The 27,441-nt window shown below is 36.7% G+C and overlaps 1 protein-coding gene across 4 annotated transcripts in view; it reads right to left on the reverse strand.

Moving 5' to 3' along the window:
- Positions 1–424: 424 nt before the first annotated feature.
- The window catches only part of adcyap1r1a (adenylate cyclase activating polypeptide 1a (pituitary) receptor type I), a 32,464-nt gene continuing 5,447 nt past the window's right edge, over positions 425–27,441 (reverse strand). Inside the window, exons 2-15 of one of the 4 annotated variants that reach the window (XM_081597935.1) lie at positions 27,242–27,404; positions 22,744–22,837; positions 18,440–18,550; positions 18,222–18,322; positions 18,053–18,147; positions 16,454–16,586; positions 13,739–13,892; positions 13,553–13,613; positions 12,749–12,818; positions 12,437–12,528; positions 11,646–11,729; positions 8,844–8,973; positions 8,600–8,641; positions 425–7,937 (exon numbers count right to left, since the gene is read on the reverse strand). In XM_081597935.1, the coding sequence (XP_081454061.1) occupies positions 7,713–7,937; positions 8,600–8,641; positions 8,844–8,973; positions 11,646–11,729; positions 12,437–12,528; positions 12,749–12,818; positions 13,553–13,613; positions 13,739–13,892; positions 16,454–16,586; positions 18,053–18,147; positions 18,222–18,322; positions 18,440–18,550; positions 22,744–22,837; positions 27,242–27,286 (1,437 nt within the window). In that variant the 5' untranslated portion in view covers positions 27,287–27,404 and the 3' untranslated portion in view covers positions 425–7,712. The remainder of the gene's footprint in view (positions 7,938–8,599; positions 8,642–8,843; positions 8,974–11,645; positions 11,730–12,436; positions 12,529–12,748; positions 12,819–13,552; positions 13,614–13,738; positions 13,893–16,453; positions 16,587–18,052; positions 18,148–18,221; positions 18,323–18,439; positions 18,551–22,743; positions 22,838–27,241; positions 27,405–27,441) is intronic. The other 3 variants (XM_081597936.1, XM_081597937.1, XM_081597938.1) reach the window with 3 other exon arrangements.

Raw genomic sequence — 27,441 nt, forward strand, 5'->3', positions numbered from 1 at the left:
TCATGTGGCAGAATGTATAGTATTATAGTGTTGTCTGTATTCAATGAGTACTTCTAAAAATGTGATCACATTTAATATTCTTTACCATTGAAGTAATTTGGCACTTTACAAATAAAGCAGATTTGATTTGAATGATAAAATAGTATTTAAGAACAAAGCTAGTATCTTGAATTTCTTGAAATAGTTATGGTTGGCCAGATTTGGCCTGTGGACCTTGATTTTGACACATGTGCCTTAGATGTCTTGTTGAAAACCACAGCACTTGTACATGGATTATTTCACACACCACTTAGATTTTTGAAAGAAAGCATTAGATTATGTATTAAATGAATCCACTGTACAAGTTGTTAACATATTCATTGTGCATGGAGATAGAAATAAAACTCCTATAAATTTACAGAGTCTGAAAAAATGTCAGTCTTGGGAAAGTACAACAACATACCACAGATTTATTTTGCAGTTAGTTCACACAAGTAGACGTGGATGTTGGACATCAGTACACTTACACGTGACTCAGTATTACAGGTTGAACACAAGATGAAAGTTTCTACATTGTTTTTCAACATCTAAGTTTAAATTCTTTTGAATGCTTGTCGTTACGTACATGCATACAGATTACATTCTCTCAAATTCCCAGTCACCCACATACACTCTTAAAACTGGACCATAAACAACTTTACAAAAAACACTGTCACAAACATTGTAGATTTTAGTCAAAGAGTCCACCTGTATGGCAAAAATATACACTATTTATGATAGAGAAAAGACATCATTTGTACACCAGAGCAAATTGATAGCAAGGAACATCTAAGAGCAGCTGAGAAGCAATAACTCTACATTCAAAAATTCATTGACAATCAGTAAAACTCACACACACACACGCACACACACAGTTGACCAAACTGGCTCAGCAAGCCACAGCAGTTGAAACTGCATGTTAACACAGAGATGCATCACAAAACACAGTTCAAACAAGAGATTTGACAATTTTTGCAATTACAGTCATATTTTAGTGAGATTCACATGGTGGTCTATTACTTAAACTGCAAATGACAAAAAAGTGAAGTTAGCATTCATAAGCTACCAGCTACTTGAAAATTGCCTACATATGACTAGCTAGCTGGAAACTAGCTTTTTAAAGGAGAAAATGTGCTGATATGTTGATTTCAGCTTAAAACCTCAGGCCTCTGAACAATACTGGATTTGATGATGTGCAAAAGTTCTTTGAGTAAGGATGGGTAGCATTTATGGTAAGTATGATCTGAAAGACTGACAAAAATCATAACATTCTTAGTGTACATCTTTAAAGCTGTGAAGTGTACACCAATTGCTTCAAATATAGTCACTTATTTACAGTCTAATGACTAGTAATGCTTTTCTATCAATATGCTTGGAAACTAGGCTAGAATAGCTAAAAGCTGAACTTATCAAGTATGGCTATTAACCCTTTGTATGTGATGTCACGCTCTTTAGAAAGCAACTCACTTGGTTGGTAGACTAATATCACTTTTATTTAGTTGATTTGGGGTGCTATGTGGTCAGTTGCACAAAGACAAGGATGCAAACCAAACATGTCACTTTATTGTAAACCTTTTGATGGGGAAAAATGATGGAGATGGATAGCAGCCCTCTGTGTATTAGTGGTTTTGCAGTAAGCGCTTTTTACAAGGTAAAATGATTAATGTTCATGTACTTCATAAGTAAGGTTAGTAAGATGCAGTAAAATATTGCATTATGGAGAAGGTATGCATCTAATCATTAGCAACCATAGAGAAAACGCCCCACCATCATGGAACCTACCATGTATGATAAAACTAACAAGTATCCAGACTTTACTATGCTTATAAGTCTGCTCTGGTGTAAGAGAAAACGCAATTTATGACATAGGGGTTTAAATCATGTTGCGCAAATTCAGGCAAAGTTGGCAATTTGGTCAAATCAACACAGAAGTCAGAAGGGAAAAGGTATGTGTCATTTTCAAAGCTAGTTTTTCCAAATTTTATGAATACTGCTGCCTACGAGCCACAACCATCTACGTGATTAAGTGACGTAGCTGTAAGGGGTCAATACTATCCAGACTAGAGTTGTGTTCACAGATAAATTAGCTCAACTTGAACAAATAGAAGTCACTGGCAAAAACAACTTGGGGAAAACAACCATCGTGACTTTGTTTGATACTCCAGGCTCTCACTTCTGATTTTTGTCATGGCGCCTTTTGACTAAGTGATTAAGTGACATAGCTGCAAAAGGTCAATACTATCCAGACTAGAGTTAACAGGGGTGAAAGTAAGGGGGTACGGCAGGGTACTGCGTACCCCTAAAAGATTTAGCAGGGGTACGCAGTACGTGCAAGAGAGGAGCGGCTGTAAAACATCAATGGGTTCACTGTGCAGCCGTGAGTTCACCCACTAATCAGCCATGACTGATTAGTTTTTCAAGAACAATCTAAAACACGACTTAATCAGTTAATGACTACCTTTTTTCTCATTTCATATTGTTTCTGAACTGTTCATGCTTTGCTAGAGCAGCGGTGCAATATGTCGATCGTGGAAGGTTTTGAGTCGATCTCGGCATTAGGTGACAAACTGAACGCAGCCAGGAGGCTGAGACCAGCACGTCCTCCTCTGACTCCTTATCAAAACGTTCGTAACTTTATGAAAGAACAACAACAAAAAAATCAACAAAACGTGTTCAAATTAATGTCCCAACAACAATAATAATCTCAGAAATTATTGTTTCAACAAGGTGTTGCGCAATTCTGTGCTTTTCGGTTCCATTACCAAAATAAAGAGCAGAGCAGGAGTTTAAAATTAACTAATCAACCACCTCTGTGTTCATGAGAAGTTTATTAATGATAGCAAAATAAATATCAATAAATATCAAGCCTGCAAAAATATCATAACGGACTGAATGTTGTATTTTTAACGTAATCTTGGGTTGGCTTGTGGAGCGCAGGAGGTTGCCATGTTTAACTGTTTGGCAACGGGTGTGCTTAAATGACAGAGAGAGACGGAGAGTAAAAAGGTGCGAGTGGTTTAGAGTTGATCACCTGTTCAGGTTGTTTTACCTTTGATGTGACTCATCACAGCCGCTGTAATTTCTGAAAGTTCAATAAACGACAAACTTGGACTAATTACCTCGTTCTTTGCGTATACGTCATTTACAACAAACATCAAACACGGTATATATTTTTCATTAAGTATTTAACAAACAAATGGCTTCTACCACGATAATTATGTAAAATTAAATTAATTGTCAAATATAAAAAAATAGTTTGGTGCTGTCGGGCGCAGAGTCTGAGAGGCTTGTCCTTTATCAAACTATTTTGTTTTTTGCCTCTTATTTAGTGGAAATATTGATGTTGATGAGACTTTCTCCAAAATAATAACCTTTTTCAACCTTTATAGCTCCACTGTTGACAATGAGGCTCTAACATTCACAAATGACAGTGAAATAAAATCCAGTCCAACATCTGGTTTGAGGTGATTCTTTGGAACCTGTTGGAGGAAAAATATCCCAACTTCAGAAGATGAGCTTTAACCTAACAGAGCTCTGTGGTTCCTGCTGTCAGTATGAGAGTCAGGGTGAGGAGGCGCCATGTTAGGAAGAGAAGTGGAAGCTGCAGAATCTTCAGAACAAACAGGTCATGATGGTGGGCTACTGATTATCCCTCTGTCTGGATCAATATAGCCAGTTTAAAAGCTAAAATGAATGGTTATATGCCAGACATGGAAAACTGGGACGCACTCCATGCCATGATGTTCAGGATTTAGGTCTTATGGCATCTCAAGGTGCCAACATTGCAGCCAGTGGGCTGAACGAAATACAGCTTTATTTTGTAGCAATTCAAGAGCTACCAGCTTTTATTGCTTCGCAAAAAAATTAATCAGCACAGAAACGCCAAAGCACACAAAGAAGCTATATTTTTTTTTCTTTTTTCTTTTGTCTTAGTACCCCCAAGAATTCACCCCTGAGAGTTAGCTACTACCACTAGACATACTAACATGTCTCATGTATAGCAATTGATTTTCTAGTTAGACTACTCTTTTTTCAGATACGTTTTGGACTCTAACATTTTTTTGAAATATTAGAAATATTTTACTAGAAATAGAAGCTCGATTAGAGATTTCTGGGCCTTGATTACACTTTTACATCTCACATCTGACTGGCCACACAAAGCATTAATCACAACTTCGACCCCCTGTGCAGGTCAGCTGGTTTGGGGCTGTAACTACCTCACTTTGGAAGGAGGGTTGCAACATCGTCGGGCTGATCTATCTCAACTCCTCTCTCCATGTTAGTTCTTTCACAGAACACATGATGGAGAGGCCGTCTTATAGGGGCTTTTGAGTTTAATGGGAAAATAAGTGTTCAATATGTGTTTTGTTTTATCAACTATTATCTGTCATACTATAGTCTACCTTTTCAACATCTCAATCTAAAAGGAGTTAACAAGCTCATTTACCTCAGAGCAAAGGGTTAATTCAGACGTAAACATATTTGAAGTGGTTGCTAAAAATTTCTAATGGAATGTTATTATTAAGGTAAAAACAAAATGTTCTCTAAGTGTTATGTTGGATAATATACACAGTTCTGTTTAATTATGATATAAACTTGTCGTAAAGAACAAAGTATAACTCTTCAAGTGTAAGTGTAAATCTTTTGCTTTAGAGACTGAGATTTCCTTCACCTTGCTTTGAAGCAATAGAAATGAATATGGGTGATTTTAGCTGAAGTCTGGATTAGACTTTTTTATGTACTGCTAAAAATTACATCAGCATTAATTAGGCTGACATGGCTTGTCTGACAATTCGTGTAAAATAGAAATAAGGAATTATGCTAATAATGATACAAATATAGACATTGTTCCTCTTTTTAAACATTCGTCCTGCAAATTCATAATACAAAGCCTCAATAAATAAAAAAAGCTTTCCTTCAGCGCTCTCTCGTCTATTACAAAGTTTTGCTTCCATCTAGTGGTGGACAAATACACAGCACATTTAAGGTCATGTGAGGAGTTTTCATCTCTTCTTTTTTTTTCTCAGACAGTAACAGCGTTAAAACATGGTCGTTTCTTTCTGAGGTTCAGGCTCAGAATGCTGGTGACAGAAACACATAAGCAGCAGAGTGGTTTTTAATCACACGCTCAAACGCAACTGTTGCAGTGGTCAAAATTTTTCCTCTATGTACATACTTTGACTTCCACACAAAAAAGAAAATTCTAGCTTCATGTTTTTTCATAAAAGCCATTTTACACCCTATTTTTTCTGCACAACAAGCTGTGGTTTTTCTCCATCTTTTGCCACAAATCTCACCTTATAATCTTATATAGGGACACAATCTTTATGGCACTTTGACCAAGTCTGCATCAGTTAGTGTAATAAAATCAGACATTTAAGTTACGGACAAAACTATTTGTAAGCTGTACAAGTCGATATGTTACATAGCACATGATCGTTGGAAAATAAATATACATCCATAGCTGTTCCACGTATCATAAATCATCATTTAAAGATACAACAATCTTATAACATACTTGTATGACAAGAAACGAACATCTAAATTAAAAATATGGTGGAAAACTCCTATGTACACCCTTTCACATTTTAATTTAACATGGTTTCCATGTGTACAGTAATGACTTTTTAGCTGGTTTGACCACAAAAAAAGGACATAGAGCAACACGTAAATGCGATTGTCAGAAGCGAGTAAATCAAAAGCCTTTTTTGATCACTGACAATATTGATGTTTCTACTTTGAAGTCATACATGTGGTGGTAATGGCATAGAAATGCCATTAACACTTCCATTATAGAAATTCAAATGGTAGGTGCAATAAAAACACCTCGATTAATCTCGTTAAAGATGTTCAACTACGTCCTCATTTTATTTTGCATTTCATGAGAAAAAAAGGCTAAACTCTTATAATAAGTTGCAAATTATTCAACTACCAGAGACACATTGTCAAAAAGCATGCTATCCACAATAAAGCCACCATTTAATCTTTGCAGAAAATAACTCCATTAAATCACGTGTTCACTGATAATTAAAGCGATAGCTATTTGTATGAGTAGGCACTTTGGAAAACGAGGTGTCTAATCAAATTGCAAAAGGAGCTGCTTAAAGGTGGCACAATGGGCTTTAAGCTCAATCGATGAGCGCAGAGTGAGGATGACCACCCATAATGAAATACAGCACTTATGGAATCATGGCATGGTGAAGTTATGTTTGGAGACAAACATTGGCACAAACTGCTCATGTTCACAGACAACACATCTTGGGTTTGTTGAAATTTGTGGTGGTTAAAAACTAGCTGAATGGCCCACTTTTCCTTCTTTGCCCATTTGTACATATGCAGAACCATTTCTTCCCTTCCATTTTATACCATAACATACCCATGCTCTTTGACAATCCTGCAGCATCTTACTATTTTGTTGCAAGTACGTGCTTTCATTAAGTATTGTGATTAATGGTTATAAATGCTCAAATCTCTTAATTTAACTCCCTATTCCCATTTATGTTGGTTCTAATCCCTAACTATGAAATTTGAAAGATTGTAAGCACTGTTAAAACCAAAATAACTGAGTAACATCCTGTTGGCAGATTACCACATTTCCTTAGAGTTGACGATAAGCAGATTATAGAAAGTCAGTTTAAATAATCGGCTCTCAAAGCGTGATTATTTATTATCACGCTTGGCCAGTGCACCATGTCCTCTGGCAGATGACAAAATTTTCTACTTATAAAGGTTTGGGTAAGAAATGACAAAAACTGCAAATGTACAAAACGAAGAAATACACGGATTGATTGGAACACCTCTGTCTAAATGATCCACTTTGAAGGGTAAAACAAAAACTGGTTTTATTTTTCTTTTAAAGTTGGCAATTGCTGCTCTGCCATTATTCACTGAGCTTGTAGATTACATGTTTCCCTTCCTTCTTTCGTATAAAGGAAAACCGGACTAGAGAGAGCATGAGCCACTGGGTCCCCTGCATACATGACAGTGTCTACAGATTTGGGCTCCAGTTCCTTTTGTTTGAAAAGGTCTTTACAATATGCTGTTGCTAAAGACATAGATCTAATCTAGACATTAAAAGTAACTATTTACACATGAGTGTTTTTGACATACTCTGTACTTACGGCTGATTGTAGGAACATGTTTAAATTCAAGATGAGGCATTTACATATAAACGTTGAGCGTTTTGTACAGGCAAGGCGAGCTTTTGGTTATTTTTTATTTTTTATTTTTTTTAAACCTTTGGACTATAGTGATATCCAGTCAGGCGAACTGTATGGCACTTTGAAGCACAGTTAGTGTACACAAACAGATCAAATCTGACCCCCAAATATTTCACATTAAAGAATCACGTTTTTAAAATGTTTAAGAAAATCAATGTCTTTCTTATGGCACAATCTTTATTTGCTTACATTTCTGAGAATGGTTTGCTTATAGGGAATTTAAATCTAATTTTATTTATCTAAAATGATAATGTGCTGTGATAATTATAAAAAAAATGACCATCGCCATGTTTTTTTTTTTTTATAAATAAATATTTCTATTTCATCGTATACCCAAATAATGCTGATCATCTTTAGTAAAATGCTTTCCCTTTTTATAAAGTAGAAAATATAAGAATTACAAGGGGCCACTTTGGTCTGCTCTGGTTGGTCTAACGTTAAGTGGAACGGCACCTTGAGGTCGGCTCTGGCCTGTCAGGCGCTCAGGTCGGCAGGCTGATGTTGGCGTTCTCCGCCAGCGGGCTGGACATGCGTATCTGCGAGCTGCTCTTGCTGAGGATCGACAGCTGAGTCCCGCCGTTCACTCCACTGCTGGCCAACGAAGGGTGCCTCTGCTGCTTCAGGTCCACAGCAAAGTACCGGTTCACCGTCCAGCTGCGCCATTTCCTCTTGATCTCCGACTGCACCTTCAGGGAGAAACTTCACAAGGTCATTTTTTAGTGTACTTTAAGCTGTACCAGCTCCACCAAAGGTTCACTTACTGTCTGTGGGAAAGTGGTAAAACAAGACCTCAACATCCATATTGAAGGTCAGAATTAATTTTTTTATAGAGGGGCAGCATTTTTATGTCTTAGTCTATTTAATTTGCAGGCAACTGACACCTGTACAACACAAACTTTATAGGACATCTAACTGTAGTGTATAACCAGTTTCAAAATGAATAGATTTTGCCATTTCATAAAATAGACCTGGGAAAGTAATACTCGTCTGAAGGCTTTCTGAATAAACTTTTTTCTCTTTAGACTTTGTCTGTTTATCACCTCATGTAAGTCCAGTAACAGGAAGTTTTGATATTGTTGCTAATGTCTCCAAGAATACTGAAATGTTTCTTGATCAGAAAATGTAACCTCAATGCACTCTTACTCTACATTAGTATATTGGTCACTACTCCATCCAATACTGTTTAAGTCAAAATATTTATGAATACTAAAACATTTGAAAACATTGTGAATTATTTTTTAATTCAAGTAATGTAATGTATTTGCGTGTAGGTGCGCAGACATTCATGGTGACAGGTGTTAACATATCAAATATAAAGAAAAAGTCATTAAAAAAACAGTATAAAAGTGATAATAGCTTACCTCTCCATTGAGAAAACAGTAGAGAACAGCAACCACAAATCCCTGAGAAGAAACGTGAATAAGTCACAATCCATTTTGTCAAGTTAGGGTCCGTCTTAAAGCCTATGGTGCTGTGTGCATAACTTATCTTACTGAGGCAAAATTGAGAGAAAATTCAAAAAATTTTGCCTCGACAACCTACTTCCAGTCTTAGGATTCTTTGTAAATATGGACTGTGTTATTTAGCGGAGGAGTGAGAACAAACCTGAAAGGATCCAAGGCCCAGCTCAAAGACAAGCCTCTCCCTCTTGCTGACATCCTCAGGCGAGAAGGCGAACACAGTGTAGTGAATACCAAACAGGGGTATGAGGAGGAGAGTGGAGCGTGCCAGACGCCTGAACACACACACACACACACACACACACACACGCACACACACACACACACACGCACACATAAAGCAAATATTTGTATTTGATCTTATCGACATGTACACAACAACAGGTGCTTCTATGTAAGTTAATTCATTTTGCTTAGACTCAAGTGAGACGCAGAAGTTGTACTGCTGATGCAACATGATGTACTACTGATGTGACATGCCACAAATTAAAGCCAGGAATTCAAATTGAAGATGAAATCTTACTATCAAAATTACTTTCAAAATTATTGCTCTGAATTACCGTTTTATTTCAGATTATCCTAATGATAATGTTTTCTTATTGTCAACAAATCCCATGAAAGGCATGTATAAACCTCTAACTGTAAGGTAAAGATCAGTGACCCATCATTCCTTGTCATTCTCTAATAAGAACTTATAAATATTGTTCAACAAAGCACTAATTACGCTTACTTAAATACCCTTAAATTACTTACAATTTAAATCATCTTCCTAAAAATAATTTAACTGAGTGTCAGAAAAGACGACACATTTGTTGACAACAAGAATACAGGGTTGTTTTACTGTTGTAAATCAGGTTGGTTAAATAAATTATTTGGTCTTTATCTCTGTGGTATGCATCAGAAACCCAGCAACACACACACCGATGGCTGATGGAAATATAAAAAAACAAAAAACAAAAAAACACCACACACAACTAAAAGAAAAAATAACAAACTACACACAGAATGAATGAAGGTGCAGCTGTGCAAAAGTAATTTCAGTTTGTCTTATGACCCCCCCAAAAAATAAATACATAAACTATTAGTTGGATTAATTTTCTTGCTGAGATTTAGAAGAGATAAGAAAAACTAAACTGGTACTTTGGTAATTATTCACTCCAATTTTGGAGCAAACAAGGAGTGTAAAACCAACACCGTACTAGGAATCTGTTCAAATAACTAACTGTTAGTTTCAGTATTGCTAGATATATTTTTATAAACCTAAGCTCTTCAGAATCAACAAATGACATTTCACATAAAATGCCATTTCTGGCCTTTTGCACCTTTTGGAAGTGACGGAAAACCAAACTTGTTGATCAACATGGAAAGTTTTTTTTTTTTTTTTGCAATTTACAATACCAGAATGTTGAGAATCAGAATTTTTTTCTTTTGTTTTTTTGTTTTTGTTTTTGGCTCACAAGAAAAAAAAGTTACATTTGGAAAGTAAAGAAAATTTTATATGCTACTTGTTGACTCTAAGGGATTTACTCAGATAGTTTTCAAGCAATAAAAACTATTGCTTGAAAATAAATCAAACTTATTTTAAAGTTTGATCTGAAATTGATAGTTTCACACCAAACATAATCCTTGATACACCATTCCCACAATGAAACGTGGTGGTGGCAGTGTCATACAGTTGCTTTGCTTTTCTTCAGTAAAGGAAGCAGGTCAAAGTGTGTGGAAAGATGGATGGAGCTCAATACAGGGAGACCCTGGAAGATATCTTGCTTGAAGCTGTAAAATACCTAAGACTGGGGTAAAGGTTTCCTTCCTATTAGTACAAGAACCCTAAACCTACTTTCAGAGTTACAATGGTTTAGGTCAAAGGATAAGCATGTGGTAAAATAGCCCAGTCAAAGTCCAGACCAAAACGCTCTTTGAGAGTGTGCAATGAGAATTGAATATTGATGTTTATAGATCGTCTCTATCTAATCTCACTGATTCAATGTTAAACGCTACATTGGATTGGTCTACAACATATATCAATAAAAAAACAACTTTGCTTTAAGATTATAGTTTTCAATCAATATTTTGCTCTTAATACATATCACAGAAAATGGCTCCCCATTCAATTTTTAACGGGCAAAAAACTTAAGCTAAAACATCTTTAAAAAAAAAAAAAATCATTTTGCTTTTGTAAGGAGCAGCTCCTTAAAGAATCACTACGAGTGACCTCTCATGGCAAAAATGAGAAATTACTGTAAACTGTTCAATTGAGTCTTTGGTTTTGTGTACATGTAGCATAGATTTGGTGGTGTAATGAATATACTTTCTTAATCTCAGAGGGAAATTCATATATTTGACAGCACAACAATTTGCTTGAATGAAAAGTAGCAAAACATATTATATGTTTTATTTTCTGAGGGTTAATTCTCTTCAATCTTGGGGACTTGAATTTGAAGCATGATAGTACTATAACCTTAATCTGAAAAATAATCTGATATCTTTCCCAATACTATCTAAAGTAGTTTTACCTACTTACTTTAGGTCCCACTGATGACTGTGTTAAGGTTTGCTGGTCAGCCTAAAATAAAGCCGATTTTTTTCAGTTCCAATAGTTTTTATTAAAACTGCAAACCCTTCGCTGCAACCTACTTATCCAAATCTGAGCAAGAAAGCAAAGGTATTTTCCTCCTGCAATCAAAATGTACAAGGAACTCTTGAGATACAAAAGAAAATGAAATCCAAACCCAAAAGTAAAGAAAACAAAAAATATGTTTATTTACACTTTGCATTCTCAATTAAGTTAACTCAGTTCCCCCACCCCATTTCTGTGTTTGTTATTCAAGTTTTTCAAATCAAATTATTTGGAACCCCTGGGGTAAAACACAAATACGCGCACACATACGCACGCACACATACATGCAATCCACAAAAAGCAGTCACACACATACACATACACACTTACAGTGTGATGGTGGATAACTCTGACATCCTGCACGAATGCTGAACAGCCTGTGTGGGCTCACTGAAGCATTTCTGAGCACAGCTGCTATACAGCACAAAGACAACACACAATACAACAAAAACAATGTCTTTAGGGACGCAGTCTCGCACACGCTCACACGTCTTCAGTTTGTCACGCACGCCTGGACCCAAGCAGCAGATGAAAATGGCATTATCTGCAGGGCTTTAAAAGACAGTCCTGTGGGACCTGACCAGGAGTGATGTCTGACTAAACTACAACTCCACAAAGATGCTCAAGCTTCCTGGCAACAGGTTGTACATGTGAGTATAAAAGAAAGGTGGACACAACAGGTTATAAGATACCTTTAATACTTGACTTGCTTAAAACTGCTTAGTATTTATTCTTCTTAGCACTGATTGTGGTTTTGCTTTTCCAGTAAGATTATCCCCAGGCATATAAAATATACTTAGCACAATAATGAAATTTATGACCATATATATATATATATATATATATATATATATATATATATATATATATATATATATATATATATATATATATATATAGATAGATATGCCGTATTACAAGATGGCACAAAACATTATAAACTACCAGTTTATACTTGATTGTCAGAACTAAGAGTGCTAATGTATATAATATTTCATTACCCTACATGAGTTAGTAATAAACCCATCATAGTCAAATTTTAACACAAAATAACTTCTCGCAGAGTTGACTACTCTAAGCACATATTTCAATCTCTGACTAAAATTCGTGATGCAACTTACAGATAAATGCTGGACTCATTTCCTCCGATATCAGGGGACTGGAGTTTTTGCACCAAGATGATGATGATCCCAATGAAGAGAACAAAATTGATCTGCCAAATAAAACAAAAGAACTTTGCAGGCAGCACAAAAAAGCTATTTTTAATTTTAAATAGTTGTCCATTTCTAGCTATTTTCAGCCACCCTTTACTAAGCCAGGCATCAAACTGCTGGTAAAAGACTGTTTGTTTTATTTAAAAATTGAAATTTATGCAACATGGAGTAAAAATATACATATTGTTTTTACTTATCAGGAAAATACTATGAACTCACCATTATTGAAGCCACAACTGGTCCTTTAATCACCCACCAGAGGGCAGTGTGCTCATTCGTTTCCCAGCATCTGTCGGTGACGACCAACACGGTTTTGGAAAACTTTCCATGATGGCAAATGAAACTTTCTATCACCATTCAAAGATTTCAGATTATATTTCTATTGCCTCGGAATAGAACTGAGCCTATAACTACCAGTGTATATTTACCCTGAATAGATACAATACCTGTTGACCTATTACATGAAAGCCACGCTTTTGTGAATGTTACAATAAGCTATGTTTTAAAGAATCTACAGAGTATTTCAGTTCATTTATAATTATTGTTTTCGCTCTTCTAATGCTTCTCTTATTCTATGGGTTTCTGGTGTGAAATAAAGCACTGAAAACTTAATCCATCAAGCTAGCAATAACAATAAACATCCTAGATTTTCTTAGGAAGAAAAAGTTAACCCTTTAATTTAGTACTGCATCTGAAGCTAAAACTCAGTTATCAACCTTTGCATATTCAGCCTCCAATTTTGTTTGATCATATTTTCCAATATTGCCTCCATTGAGCATTACACAGGAGGTGCCAATGCCCCATTGACTGGGCATAAAAATAAGCAATAGCAAACTTATTCTGGGCACATCTGATACTATCTTTTTTCTCTGTGTTTGTGCTACTCTCTGAAAGAATGGCACCCCAGGCGATTATAGCACTCGCAATAAGAGTATCCAACTCTAAAATAAAACAAAGCTAGCAAAATACACGTTCTTATATACAAACATATGACACTGGTTGGAATAAAATGTTGCTACATACCCTGTGTCATGGAAATGAAGCCTCAGAACGGCCCAGACAGTCACACATATAGTTGGAGTTCCTATTATCCATAAACATACATAGATAAAGCACGGAGAACACAAATTACACCAATTACACCAGCTGCAGATATGCTTGGCAGTTAAAACAATAAAACAATTAAACCAATCAGAAATTGTTACATACCCCACCCGACAATGGTGTACCAGTAGAAATAGCGTCTCTCAGGGAAGAAGGTCTCGACCAGCAGAGTAAAGAGATACAGACCCTCGATGAAAAGCCAGAAATAGTTGGACATGACGCAGTAATGGAAAAATATCATCACTGCTTTACACGCCACCTGCATGAGGAAACACAGCGGCAGGATGTTGGAGCAGCAGGATGCTGAGATTTTGATCTTCAGAGAAATCTCATCTTTATCTGGACTCACTGCTTAAACCCTTTGAATTATAATCTGCAGTAATATGTGACAAAAATGTCAGATATTTGAAAGAAAAAATGCTCAAAAGTTGACTGCTCATATCCTTACATAACTGAGTACAAAAATGTACTGTTTCAGACCAATGCTCAATCATGACACAGGGAAATCTTATGTGTCTTACAGAGCCTTGAGAATTGACTTTAAGATGCTTTTGTTATTCTATAAATTACTAAATGACTTAGACCCAAATTAAATTAAAGACCTGTTACTGTATCAACCATACAGACCACTCAGGTCTTCTGGTTCAAGTCTGCTCTGCATTTGCAGAATCAGAACCAAACATAGAGAATCGGGATTCAGTTTTAATGCATCTCTATCCATCCATCTTCTTACACCCTTGTCCCTCAGTGGAGTTGGGGGGTTGCTGGTGCCCATCTCCAGCTAACGTTCCAGGCGAGAGGCGGGGTCACCCTGGACAGGTCGCCAGTCTGTCGCAGGGCAACACAGAGACACACAGGACAAACAACCATGCACCCACACACACCTAGGGGCAATTTGGAGAGGCCAATTACCCTGACAGTCATGTTTTTGGACCGTGGGAGGAAACCGGAGAAAACCCACGCATACACAGGGAGAACATGCAAACTCCATGCAGAAAGACCGGGGCCGGGAATCGAACCCAGAACCTTCTTGCTGCAAGGCAACAGCTCTACCAACTGCGCCACTGTGCTGCCCTAATGCATCTCTAATCTGTGACAAACTTTCAGAAAACTACAGGGCTGCTGAAACACAGTTCCTTTGAATCAAGGCTAAAACTAATTTGTTAGAGATGCTTTTGACTAATAATAAGTGAACACAAATTAATTCTATTCTGGATTGCAACATTTTTATTATCTTTATTTTGCCACGGCAAATGTTTGTTTTTTGTTTTATTTTATGGTGTTATGTTTTTGTCACGTATAGTAGATTAAACTGCTTTGTTGGCGAAATGTGCAAACAAACTTGACTTGAGCATTGTAAATTTAAATGTACCGTTCCCAGCGTGTCATTTAACAGAAATTTATTTTATGATCCAACTCTGCTTTGAAGTTCTAGATAATGTTGTCTCTGACTTATCTGTTTTCCTTGGTTTTCATGATGCAACATGTTTCATAATATTCTCTAAAGTTGTGATTCAACTTTACATTTAGCAGTTAGATATTTATAGCAACACATTTTCTCCAAACAGGAACAGGAAGTGCAGCAGAAGGTAAACAGCGAAATGAATAAATAGAGTGATTTGGGACATTTTGGTTCTTATTTGGCTTTTAATCATCTTTATCCATGTAGACTGCAACTTCTAAAATAAGTAACGTCTGGATTCTTGCTAATCACTGTATAAACAGATGTGGTCAGTACAGGCAGCAGTGGTCAGTAATTATCACTAATTCATATGAAAATGCTGCATGAACTGATTGAAGTGGATATTCAAACTACCCACAGGAATGACTCACCTCAATGTCAGGTGAAGTGTAATGTAGTGACACCATGTTAATGAATAGTGTCCACATTTAGAGTCGGGTCAGACAATTACAGAAGTGATCTAATTCAGAGTCCCTCCATGATGATGACCTTGCAATCACTATGGCAACAGAGGTAAAGGAGTAAATTTAAAAACAAGACCATGGTAGCCTTTCAGATGGTAATGGGCCTGCTGTAGAATATTTCAGCAGGCCTTTTCAAAGCCATTAGCCTATATAATTAGGTTTATTTGTCATGCCAGCTTACCAAAGCGGGCAATGAATTGTTTCTGGGGGAAGGCTTGGAGTTTGTTTTGCATTCGTAATCATAGAGGTTTAATATTTTACTGTACAAAAACACAAGCTTGTACCCGGTTGAAGTTCTCTCAAGATGTGAAACGAAAAAAGCCAGAAAAGCTGAAGGATAAATGATTCTCACGTAAAAAGCATAAATGCACTTTGACAAATTATTTAACATCCTCATCAAAACTTTGTACATGTAAATGTACCGGGACTATGTAAACAATAGAAGTCCAATTGCACAATTACCTGCTTCTGATTGGTATAAATAAATTGATTAACTTTGCAATTTGAAAATGTTTTTTTATTAACAGCTGAACAAGCAAAGTTGTTTTCTTTTCCTCAGGTGGAAAACACACACACTCATGTTGTGTCTTTTTATTTTCACAAGGAATTTGCATTGACTTTCATTCATTTCAGTGGTCCAGCCCTGTCCCTCACTCTAACCCTAAACCTAACCATTACAAGTACATGCCTACCAGTAAACCTAGTGTAAATTTAATTCACACTTTAGCCCTAAATCTAAACCCTGACCCCAAAACAGCACTTCTTACGGGCTTTGGAGAACGTATTATTTGTTGTACAAATGGGCTTTACAAGGGGAGATATGCTGAAACTCACACACAATCTTGTTTCTATAAGCAAACACAGGATATATGATAATCATCAGTGATAACTGACTGTGTGCATGAAGCAGTGTTCGCTGTCTTCCTTAGGGTACAGCACGCCGTCCTTGATGAAGACAGAGATGGCTCTCAGGATGAAGGACACAAACAGGTTCATGTGGATGAAGTTTCTGGTGCAGTGCAGCTTCCTGCAGAAATGGGAGAGAGTGAGAGTGTGCACAGAGGAATGAGTCACATCTTTAACCTCAAACAATCAGGGCAATGTTTAAAACTGCGAGTCAAAATTGTCCAAATCAACATCAGTTTGAAATGAATCGAGCTTGTTTACAACAAGCTCCCGACAGGTTACCTACCTATATGTTCAGTAAAGTCTGTTTGGGGTGCAGGAGTGGGGGGTAGGGTGAGACAAACACTGTGTGATTAAGGAATGATTTACAATAACATTCACCATGAGAGGGAGAGTTTGTATTGGCACCCCTAGCTGTTCTGGGAGAGCTGTTTAGTGTGCAACTGAAAGAATAATTAAATCAATCATAATAATGATCATTTTAAACATTGAAGTCAAAGAGCTAAATTTAGGAAGCAGGAGAAAAACCTTTGCTGCAGACTTTCTGCAGACCTTTTGGAGCATCCTCTAAAACTAAAGAATCTGATCATCGTTAATTTAAGATCGAAGAGGTTTTAAACAAAGTTTGTGAAAACACGTAAAAATAAGCATTTCCATGACTTTGGCCACCTTAGAAATTGTGTTTGGAAAAGTTATTAATCAACATTAACACATTCTATTTGTGAACCATTTTCAACTTATGAAATATTGAATGAGGATTACTAGCTTTTCCCAAATCTCTACTTCTCCTCATGAGTGCCATATCATGCATATCATCTTACAATGCATCATTACAAGTAGTGATGAGTAGTATCTCGATAACCAGTAAAGTGTCAGATATTCTGAATTTTGAAATCCAAGGTGTAAAAAAAATCCTTGCTTGTAAGGCCCTCTCTGTGATCAACAGAAAAATCTTTATGGAAGTTGTAAGAATCAAATCCTTATGATTGCACAAAAATCTTTTTATTTTTTTGCAAGTTTCCACTAGTTTTTTAAAACTTAATGTAGGCATAGCTGTAGCATCTAGAAACACTGGTTCATTAGGGAAATGGTTATTTTAACTATAAATACAATCGATTTTAGCTATTAGAAAAGGACAGTCATTTTTAGTATAAACAACACACTCGTAATCAGAGGCTAAATTGTTGTTATAGTAAGAACAAAGTTCCAATAAGCACCCACTTATCTTGAGATATGAAAAATAAATATTTACTAATGAGAATATCTGTACAAGTATGGGCTATAGCTTACTATACTTGAGAAGTAAACACAATATGTAACTCCTCAGTGACAGCTGAAACATATTTTGTTCTTTTACAATAGACAAGAACAAACACTGCTAATTCAAACTACGCAGCTGAAGCCTTTTAATTAGTTTATTTAGGGACTTCCACTGGGATCAAACAAGTCTTTTGGAACGTGGTCCCTGCAGAGCTTGATTTTAAGTTTACTGTAGCTGCAGCAGCTGCTTGCTGAATAGAATCAAAAACAGACTTTTTCTGTTTCTATTTTCACGTTCAACTATTCCTATTTTAGTTTCGAACTCACCTGAATCTGCAGAGAATGACCATGGCTGTGGTTAAAGAGACCAGTGAGGTGCTGTACCCGACTGTATACAGGGCTTTAACCGATGCAAAATAATCCTAATGATGGAGAACAAGAGTCAGTGTCCATGTAGGAAAAATATGTATATTGAAACAAGAGGAGAAAGTCATACAGGTTTTGTCGTGTTGTCGTCAAGAAGGCAGATGTCCACATAGTGAGGATAAGGCTCAGACCAGCCATCCTCTGTACAGTTTCGATTGACCTTCCCAATTTCTGAAAATGTAAAAAAATATGTATAAAGTTTAACGCCTTAAAGAAACCAATAGGGAAAACTTATTCTGACATTCAAAAAGCATTAAATGGAACGACCTAGCAGAGAAGGTGACTCACCTTCTTCAGGTGTCATGAAGTCATGAAAGAACTCAGGACATTTGACCGTTACGACCTCACCGACATCGGCAGCCTGCCAGCAGGTCAAGTTGTCCCACATCCAAGGACACACTGAAATGTTATAAGAACATACTGAGTAACTTATATATCAGTTTTATGATAAACAAGATGCATTTGATTCATAAAGACGAATTGTGGTAGAGTAGTTAAAAGCAGTGACAGATTATTTTTTAAAGACAGTGAATTCAGCCAGGAAGTGCGACTTGGAGAGACCAATTGTGGTAGCAGAAGTGGAAACCTTTTAATAATGTTTGTTTTGGACATTATAGGTTTCTTTTTTGGGGTTTTTTGCAATGTTGGCCTCATGGCAGAGTGAAAACCTTATCTCACTCCCACCTTAGGCTGGCTCTCCCAGTAGCCGAATTTATTATAATTTCTTGAGTTTTTCCATGTCTGTTCGCAGCAAACGAATCTCAAAAAAGCAGCTAAAATGCAGAATCCAGTGTTTTAAAATAAAGTGAAATAAAACTATCAAGTCTTTTGCACAAAGATACCACACTACAGTCTTATTCATTTTTTTCATATTAATATATTTTTTCATCAACCGTTTAATCTGTAACAATACAAGCAGAAAATGTAGCAAATTCCATGGAAAATTAGGTGACTAATCGGACAACAAGAACAAACGCGTCAAGAAAAATATGACAAATCTAAAACTAAAACCATGAATGATAACGTAACTGTACATAAGGCATGCGGCTGTGCAGAAAATAAAATGCATTCAGTGTTTTTCTAGAGTAAACCACAGAATCACATTTTTTAAGTGTTGGCTCTAGCCGTGCTTTTAAGTTGAAAATCTCTGAATTTTTTCCAAAAGCTGCTGCTGCCATCACTGTCATTGCTTTTCAGAAAAGCTATCCATAATAGCAAGAAACTGTCACTTCTCCAATGAGGTGAATGGCAGAAAAAGTGGTTGTGGCTGTTTATCTGAGGCAGTTCGTGTGCAATCTGTCAGGTAGAAATGATCACAACAGCCAAAGAAAAACCATCAAGCCCTACTCTGACACTTCATGTTGCAAGTGTTGTGTTTTTATCACCAAATAAGTTGCAGTGAGAAAGCAGAAGAAACACAAGGATCAAAATCATAATTTAAAGTTGCACTGTGATTTTTTAAAAATTATTTTAATTTTAATTTTTGGTAAATAGTCACACAAATTCAATAATTGCTTGTTTACAGTTCAATTTCTTATTGACAACACACTACATAGGAAAACATTTAACCCAAGAAATTCAACTTTAAATGATCTGCTGAAGTGACTTCGGATTGCAACTTGATATAGCAAAAAAAGTATATTTTATTTGCACATATATATATATATATATATATATATATATATATATATATATATATATATATATATATATATATATATATATATATATATATATATTTTTTTTTTTTTTTTTTTAATGCTGAAAGTGACTTCCAAAGATATGTCTGGTATTGGGTACAATTAGAGAACTTGTTTTGCTCTTAGTCAAATTCAATGCAGGAGTTTTATCATTATTTTTTCATTAAAACTGAAAATAAAAAAGAAGATGCAGATCTGCAAATTTGATTATTTATTAATTACATTAGTTTATCTGTTTTAGGTAACTTTAGTTCTGGATGTATTATAGGACTTCAAGGTTTCTCTTGCACATTTAAGTAAAAAGTGACAAAGAAAATTTTGACTTCTTAGAAATAAGTTGTCACTTAATTGAAGTAAAAAATGTTCCACAGCAGTACTTCATCCTCCCAGAAAAACAGAAAGCCGCTCTACCAAACAGGATTTTACTGAAAGCAAAAGAAATGTAACTTTCCGTGACTGAAAGCAAAATTTTCACTATTCACGCTGCTTCTGCTTGACTAACTGTTCCCTTGAAAATCACGTCCATGTAATTCAATAAATTCCACGAAAAGCTTAGTTGTAAGTTGATGTTTTCAATTTTTTTTAATTTTTTTATTTTTTTATAAATTCAGATTTTTCTGTTTTGTTATACTGTGAGCTGCAAAAGTAGAGAAAAACATTTGTATATCTTGTTTTTTAAGGAAATATTTTTTGTCACATAAATTCACAACTGCTCTGAAAATAAACTAATCTAACTTATGTCAAATCCTTCCTACTGTGAAGAGAACATCTAACAAATAAAAAGTGTGCAGGTCTTTATATTCGACATTTGTCTGAAGCTACTTTATTGCAGTTTTAAACTAATATTTTACTCTTTATACTTCCCATGACGATCATCCCTCACCTGCTTCCATCTATTTTTGTACGTCACCATTTTTGTGGTCTTTGCTCTCCACCTGCTCCGTCTCTATCGCTTTGCCTCATTATTTCTGCTGCAGCAGTTTTCTGGGTGCGGACAGGTTCCCAGTCTGTGTTGTTTGTGTTTGGAATGTATTTTGTGGTGTGGCTGCATCTTAGTGTGCATATGTCTCTTCACATACGTGTGTGTGGGGATGTGTTTGCAGACCTTTCGCTTCTCCGCTTGCCTCCCTAATCTGTTTTGGTTCTGTCTGCTGAGCCGGACACGGAGCCAATTACCTTTTAAAGGGCAAATCGGAGCCAAATGAGCCGCACTGAGCCACAGAGGTAAGGCTTAATAAAAGACTTTGTCTGCATCGCTGGCCATCTTACACAATATCCTACAAGCATCCTGAATCTTCGCTGAGCAGCAGAGGTGGGTAGAAACTGGAAACATTCACTGTTACATTTACTTAAATAATGTTTTGGAGAGAAAAAAAAATACTTTGAGCATTTTTACAAGACTTGAACACTGTATCCTATTTTAACGTGCTGCTACTGATTACTACCTACTGAGGTATCAACATTTTATGGTGAAAATATTAGATTTTCTTCTCCTTAAAAATTATTTTGTAATTCCGTCATCCATTTGTATTATTTTATTCATTTTATATGTTTTTTGTTTGTCCATCATTTTTAAAATATGTAACGTGTGAGAAATTGCACATAAAATGAAACCAGCGCTCCAGATACTTAAACAGCGAAGCTACATTTTGCCTAATAATTACAAGATTGGATCAAATACACCCTAAATGTCCAAAACCAACATGGTAGTCAATGTAAATGTGGAACTATCAAAAGACCTGAACAATCCAGAAACATCAGTTTAATAAAAATTTATTTATTTTTACCCTGCTTCCCCTTTTTTACCCTATTTCTTTTTTTCATGCTTTTTTCAAGCCTGCAAGCAGAAATTCTGCAAAGCAGTCACTTTTATTTCCCCACCAACGATTTGCTGTCAGCAGAAAGAGCAGAATGGCGTCTTCAAAAGGACAAGAGGAGACAGGGATCAGTTAAAGGGTCAAAGAGGGCCAACACGTGACTCTGTGCACTGACAGCGTAAAGTTATATATAACCCCCTCCAACTAAACACCCTCTGTTACAGAGGAAACAACAACAGGATGTTTGATTTTCACCAGGAGCTACAGAAAACTGAACACATCAGACCACAACAGTATCAAATAAGCCCATAGTAAGGTTAGAAAAAGTTCTGCTGTTTTTGACTAACATGCAGAACCTCTTTGTGCAATGTAGCAACAGTTCACCATTAAATCACCATTTGATAAATAAGCTGAACTTCCAACTCGTTTGAGGTTTAAGCTTGTTATCTCACACTGAATCGTTTTCTTTTTGGGGGTGAGGTGCGGGGCAGGAGAGGCTCGGTGGCTGTCAGCAAAGAGGTGAGTCACAGGCGCAGTTAGGAAGTTGCAGTCTGCTGGACAAATTTCTAGCAGCAGGAGACCTGCAGCAAACGCTAATGAAAACCACAATCCATAGCCAAGAAAATAATTGCTTCCAGGAACCACATAACAAGATTCCTGTGTTTTCTAAAAAAGGTGACATTGGAAAAAATCTGAAAGCAGCTCAGCGTGACATCACAGGCAAACATTTTCTTTTGTAGACTAACAGAGGACAGGATGTGCTATTTAGCAGCCTCACTGAGACGGGATTTTTCGAGAATGAACATAAAGCTTCATCTCTCATCCCTACATGTTCCTTTCTGATCCTTACAACCCAGAAATTTGGCAAATCACTAAGTGGAAAAAAAGCATAGCTTTTTCCATTAATTCTCTGAGGCTGACACACGACTTTCATCAACGGATCTTCTGAGTGTCCACCGAGTTTCCAAAGATGCACAAAATTTAATCACAGCAGTGGAAACCAGGAAAAGCGACAAATCTAATGCTGAATTATGAACATAGAAGTCTGCAGAAACACACTCATACCCTTACTTACCAAATTCAATGTCATCTGAGTTGTGCATTTCTATCATTTCCATGCATTTCTCATGTTCACGCTTTATTATGCAGTGCCCAGACTCTGAGGTGATCTGCAGAGAAACAAGAATTAAACTGGTGTCACATCAAAAGCAGGTTTCAGAAACCATTAAATCACATTCTGCTAATGTCGTATGAAAGAAAGCATGTTTAACACTTATTTGGAAAAAAAAAGCTGAAATTATGCTTGGGAGGAGAAAAAAAATTATAAATAATGACTCAATTTGTTACTAATATTGCTTAACTGATAAAACCGGCGAGGAAAAACATGATTGTGAAACAACTATATTTAATGTTTTCCCTGATTTAATTTATTTTTATTTTACTTGTCGTTTTTTTTTTTTAAGAAGAATAATTCTGGATTGAAAAGGTTTTAGATACACTGGGGTTTTAAACTTGTAAAAGGTGTCAAAGCACCAGGACACCCAATAAAGCGAGACGCGAAATGAAACACAAAAAGGGCCAAGCACATAACTTTGTGGAACTCCGTACTTGAGAGTAATCAAACATGCTGGATAAATACTTATAAATGCTAAATAAATACATTTTTGAGAGTATTAAGAGAATGATCATTTGGGTGTTGTCTTAAATATTTTTTCAGTTTTTACGCTGCACATGTAAAATTTGAAAGTTGCTGGAGACCTGCAACAAATCTAACTTAGATATCTAATGAGTAGCGACACTAATTGTAAATGTCGGTCATATTTATCAAGGTCAAAATTATTTGTTTCTCAATGAAGGTTTGGAGATATTACTAATTCCCTTATGCTGGTGATTTTAAAAAAAATCAAAACAATCTTTAAATCTTTCATGAATCTAATGAAAACAAGTTGCTGGGTCTCAACAAATATTTACTGTGAAAGTCCTGACATTCTACCGGCCTGGTGCAACTTGAGGACAAAATGCAAAATGCAGAAATTGCACTCGCAGAGCGAAGGAAAGTGAAACTAGACACATGAACTATTTACTCAGAAGAGTTGCAGTCGCTGCTTGTCATCTTCTCACTCAACGTTTCCTGTTGCTCTCTTGAGGCCAATCTTTGATTTGCGCCCCCAGCCCCTCCTTCGCTCTCACAGTGAAATAATAGGTGTAATATATCCCAGCCCTCTGAGCCACGGCTGACTCATCACTCCATCTCTGCCCTCTGATATCAATTCACTTCGCTGCCCTGCTAAGACTGGGACGTCAACTGCCTGAAAATGTCCAAGAATTCACTTCTTTCTTCGTCATGATGCACGTGGCTGGAATTTGAAAACTGCTCCATCGTGTATGAATCACATGAGCATCATCAGAGACATATCTGTGGTGTTAACACATCCAATCACGCAACAAAGAAATTCGGAGGAACACAGCTGCTGCTTCTTTTCTTCTCAGCGAGGGTCAACATCGCCTGTTTTTCATATTGATCAATAAAACATTTTCTCCCATACCGTTCGAGAGGAAGAGCGCCTTTCAAACTCACACGTAGCATCCATGTTGCTAAGCAGCATATAACCAGCGTACTGAAGGCAAAGCTTCCCACATGAGAAATAATTGGATGCAGATGACTAAGATATGTTTGGCATGAATTCAGACAGACCTGTCAGATGAAAGGATGAATGTGTTATTCTTAATTTATGCAAACAGAGCGGCAGATATGGTTATGCTTATTGAAAACAGATCTTTAGTTGGTTCCAGTTCCTTTTATGCTTTGAATAATTTGTTCTGATCAGTTAAGACGGTTCTTTGCCAGTAGCTCCTAAATCAGAGTGTTTCTTTGGGAATTCTCATGTCATTAATTTTAAACATTAGACAAAACAGCTGTTATAATAGATTTTAGCCAATGGAAGTTACAGTGTTAACATCAGAAGTGTTAGATAGATGAAACAAAATAGTCAGCATATGACTTTTAGTAACATGGCGTCTCTGAACCTCTCAATCTGAAAACTGATATTAGCTATAGTAATATTTTATCAACTCTCCTAGAGTGTATCTGTGCTGTATATCAAATGTAATTAAAGATCGTTTAAGCCTTTTTATTGCTGTTTTGACCAATAACATTACATTAAACCTTCTTTACTAAAACATAGCTTGTATTTCATTTTACAAACACAAGGTAAATAGTATTTGTGAAATGGAAGAAAAATGATTCAGGACTTTCAAGATTTTCTCCAAATTTAAAAGGTGTAGACTAATTGATCTAAAACCTTAGGAAGCGTTTTGTCGTTTGTTCTCCCAGAACCACATCCAGAGAATGTAGTTTTCACCTGCTGGATTAGATGGAAGATGTCTGAACAATTTCATGTCTTTTGACAGATTTGCGTCTGGGTTTTGACTGAGCCATTCTCATATGTTGTTAATTTAAAGTTAGAGCCACACTTCCTGGCTCTATGCTGAGGGTCATGGTCTCCTGACTGTCCTAAATCTTTTGTATCGTTTAAAAGATCTCCTTCAGTAACCTTCAGTATGGAGTTTAACCAGTCTGACCCTGTGAGAGGAAAGCATCCCCACAGCATCATTGTCTCACTGTAGGTGTAGTGTGTCCAGTTTGAAATTAAAGGCCTGTTACGTCCACCAAGGGCACAACATATTTGAGGACACGAGACAAAAAGATGAGGGTTCAACAAATTTTATTCTTAATTTCTCTTCACTTTGGTTTTCTTACTTCAGCTTCTTTTGATTTTCTGTGAAGAAAATGGAGTTAAAGACCCTCAGATCCTGTGTCCCAAAAAATGAAGAAAAACAAAACCCCAAAAGTATATATCCCAAAACTAAAGTTGGACCTGGTGAGCCGATCAAACAGAACAAAACGGTACAGCAGGCGGCCAACCCTATACAGGGCCGTCGAAGCCCCTACTAGTACCGGACTAAAGCAAAAAGATCCTAATACAAAAGAAAGATCGAAAACAGGACAACCGGTCCCACCACGCCAAAATCACAAGAAAAAAGCAAACAAACAAAGACTAACAGAAATACCGCATGGCAGGCTGGAAGCGTCAGCTGCGGCCCACAGCGACTGGATGTGCGCGCACAGCGCCCGTTGGTGGTGGAGCGAGCGGAAGCAAGTGGAAAGGCAGAGCTTAGGCGGGAAGATGGTCTATTTATAGGCGGACCAACAGCGCCACAAATTAACGTAATTAAATAACCAAAAAGAAATTATCCAAACTCCAAAATATATTAACAAAAGGTCCTTCAACTAAAGCCTATAAGAAAACAAAGAAAAGACAGACAAAAATCATAATGTGCCCGAAGCACGTAACAAGGCCACATTTTCTCTGTGTGCTATATATGACTTGAGGTAGAATTGGATTAGAAATTGTTCGATGTTTTCTTGCTGTAGTGGCTTTCTTTTAGCCACCATTTAATAAAAATCAGATTTGTGTAGAGTAATTTCCAAATTGTACAAAGGCTTTTATTTTTCATCCACTATCATTACAGAAGCGTTTTACTTCGAGTACAATGATGAAACAGAAAAACATAACAGCTGATGGATAGAACACAGAACAAGACAAAAAAAATGGAGACGCTGAAGAACATTATGCAAATTCTCCTGAAATTCCACCTTAACCAGTCACCATGGCAATACTGCAGGGATCCGAAATCAATGAGACAAATTTTCATGTGTGCTTCTTATTCTCCACTTTCAATCATTTCTCCTCTCTGAAACAGATGTCTGTCCAGATAAGCCCTCCATCTTGCAACTGCAGAACACACTGTTTCCCTCCCCAAGGCTATTTTCTGAGGCCGGATAGCTCTGTGACTCCCACAGCAGTGTGCAGAACAGATAATAAAATTCCCATTTGACATGGCAGACTATCGGATCCACCGTAAAGACCAGAGTCCATACAAATAACGAGCACATTACTGCATGGCTAAAGGACATGGTAAGGACCTTGTACGTTAGGATGAGGGTTTGTTTTTATTTTTTTCTTTTATCTAAGATGGCATTTTTAATTCAATTTAAAGGTGAGAAAAGATCAAACTGCTTTGTTAATTAGGTGTTGCATTTTGGTTTCCTTTTAGAATCGGGTAAAATAAGCGGGAATCTGTCTGATGCAGCTTTTAAAGTCCAGCTGCGCTGCATCAGGGCGCCTAATATGATTCCTCCCACTCATCTTTCATCCTTTTTAATTGCAATGGGAGCGCTAATAACTGTGAGTCACAGCAGTTGGATTCACAGCTCTCCGGTCAGCCAGGCCATCTGCTATTGTTCTAAGAAGAGGGCATATGGCTTAACATGAAGCTGATCCTGGAACTGTAACGTATGCTGATGCTGTCGGTGGGGACATTTCATGTATTTTTTATTTTTTTTACAACCACAGCACATATACTATACATGTGCACAGGCATGTTTAGGAAAACAAAGATTGACCTGAGACATGGGATGCCGGTGGTGCAGGTGTGCAAACATTTCATTTTACATCTTACACGATTGCAAACCTGCACGCATATTCAGAACATACAGACAAATGACTCACCAAGTGCAGGAACAAAAAAATCGCAGTGAGCAGGTAGCCTTTCATCGTGCCTGGTGAAGAGCGTGTGTCCAAATGTGCTCAACAGTATCGGTTTAAACGTGGATTGGTGTTTGAAGGGATTCGCTGGAATCTGGTCCTTGGTGTCACAACAACATTAAGGACTCTGGAATGTGCACAGAAGAGAAGACGGAGCATCAATA

This window comes from Poecilia reticulata, chromosome 17, assembly GCF_904066995.2.
Source record: "Poecilia reticulata chromosome 17, P_reticulata-male-v2, whole genome shotgun sequence".
NCBI lineage: Eukaryota > Metazoa > Chordata > Actinopteri > Cyprinodontiformes > Poeciliidae > Poecilia > Poecilia reticulata.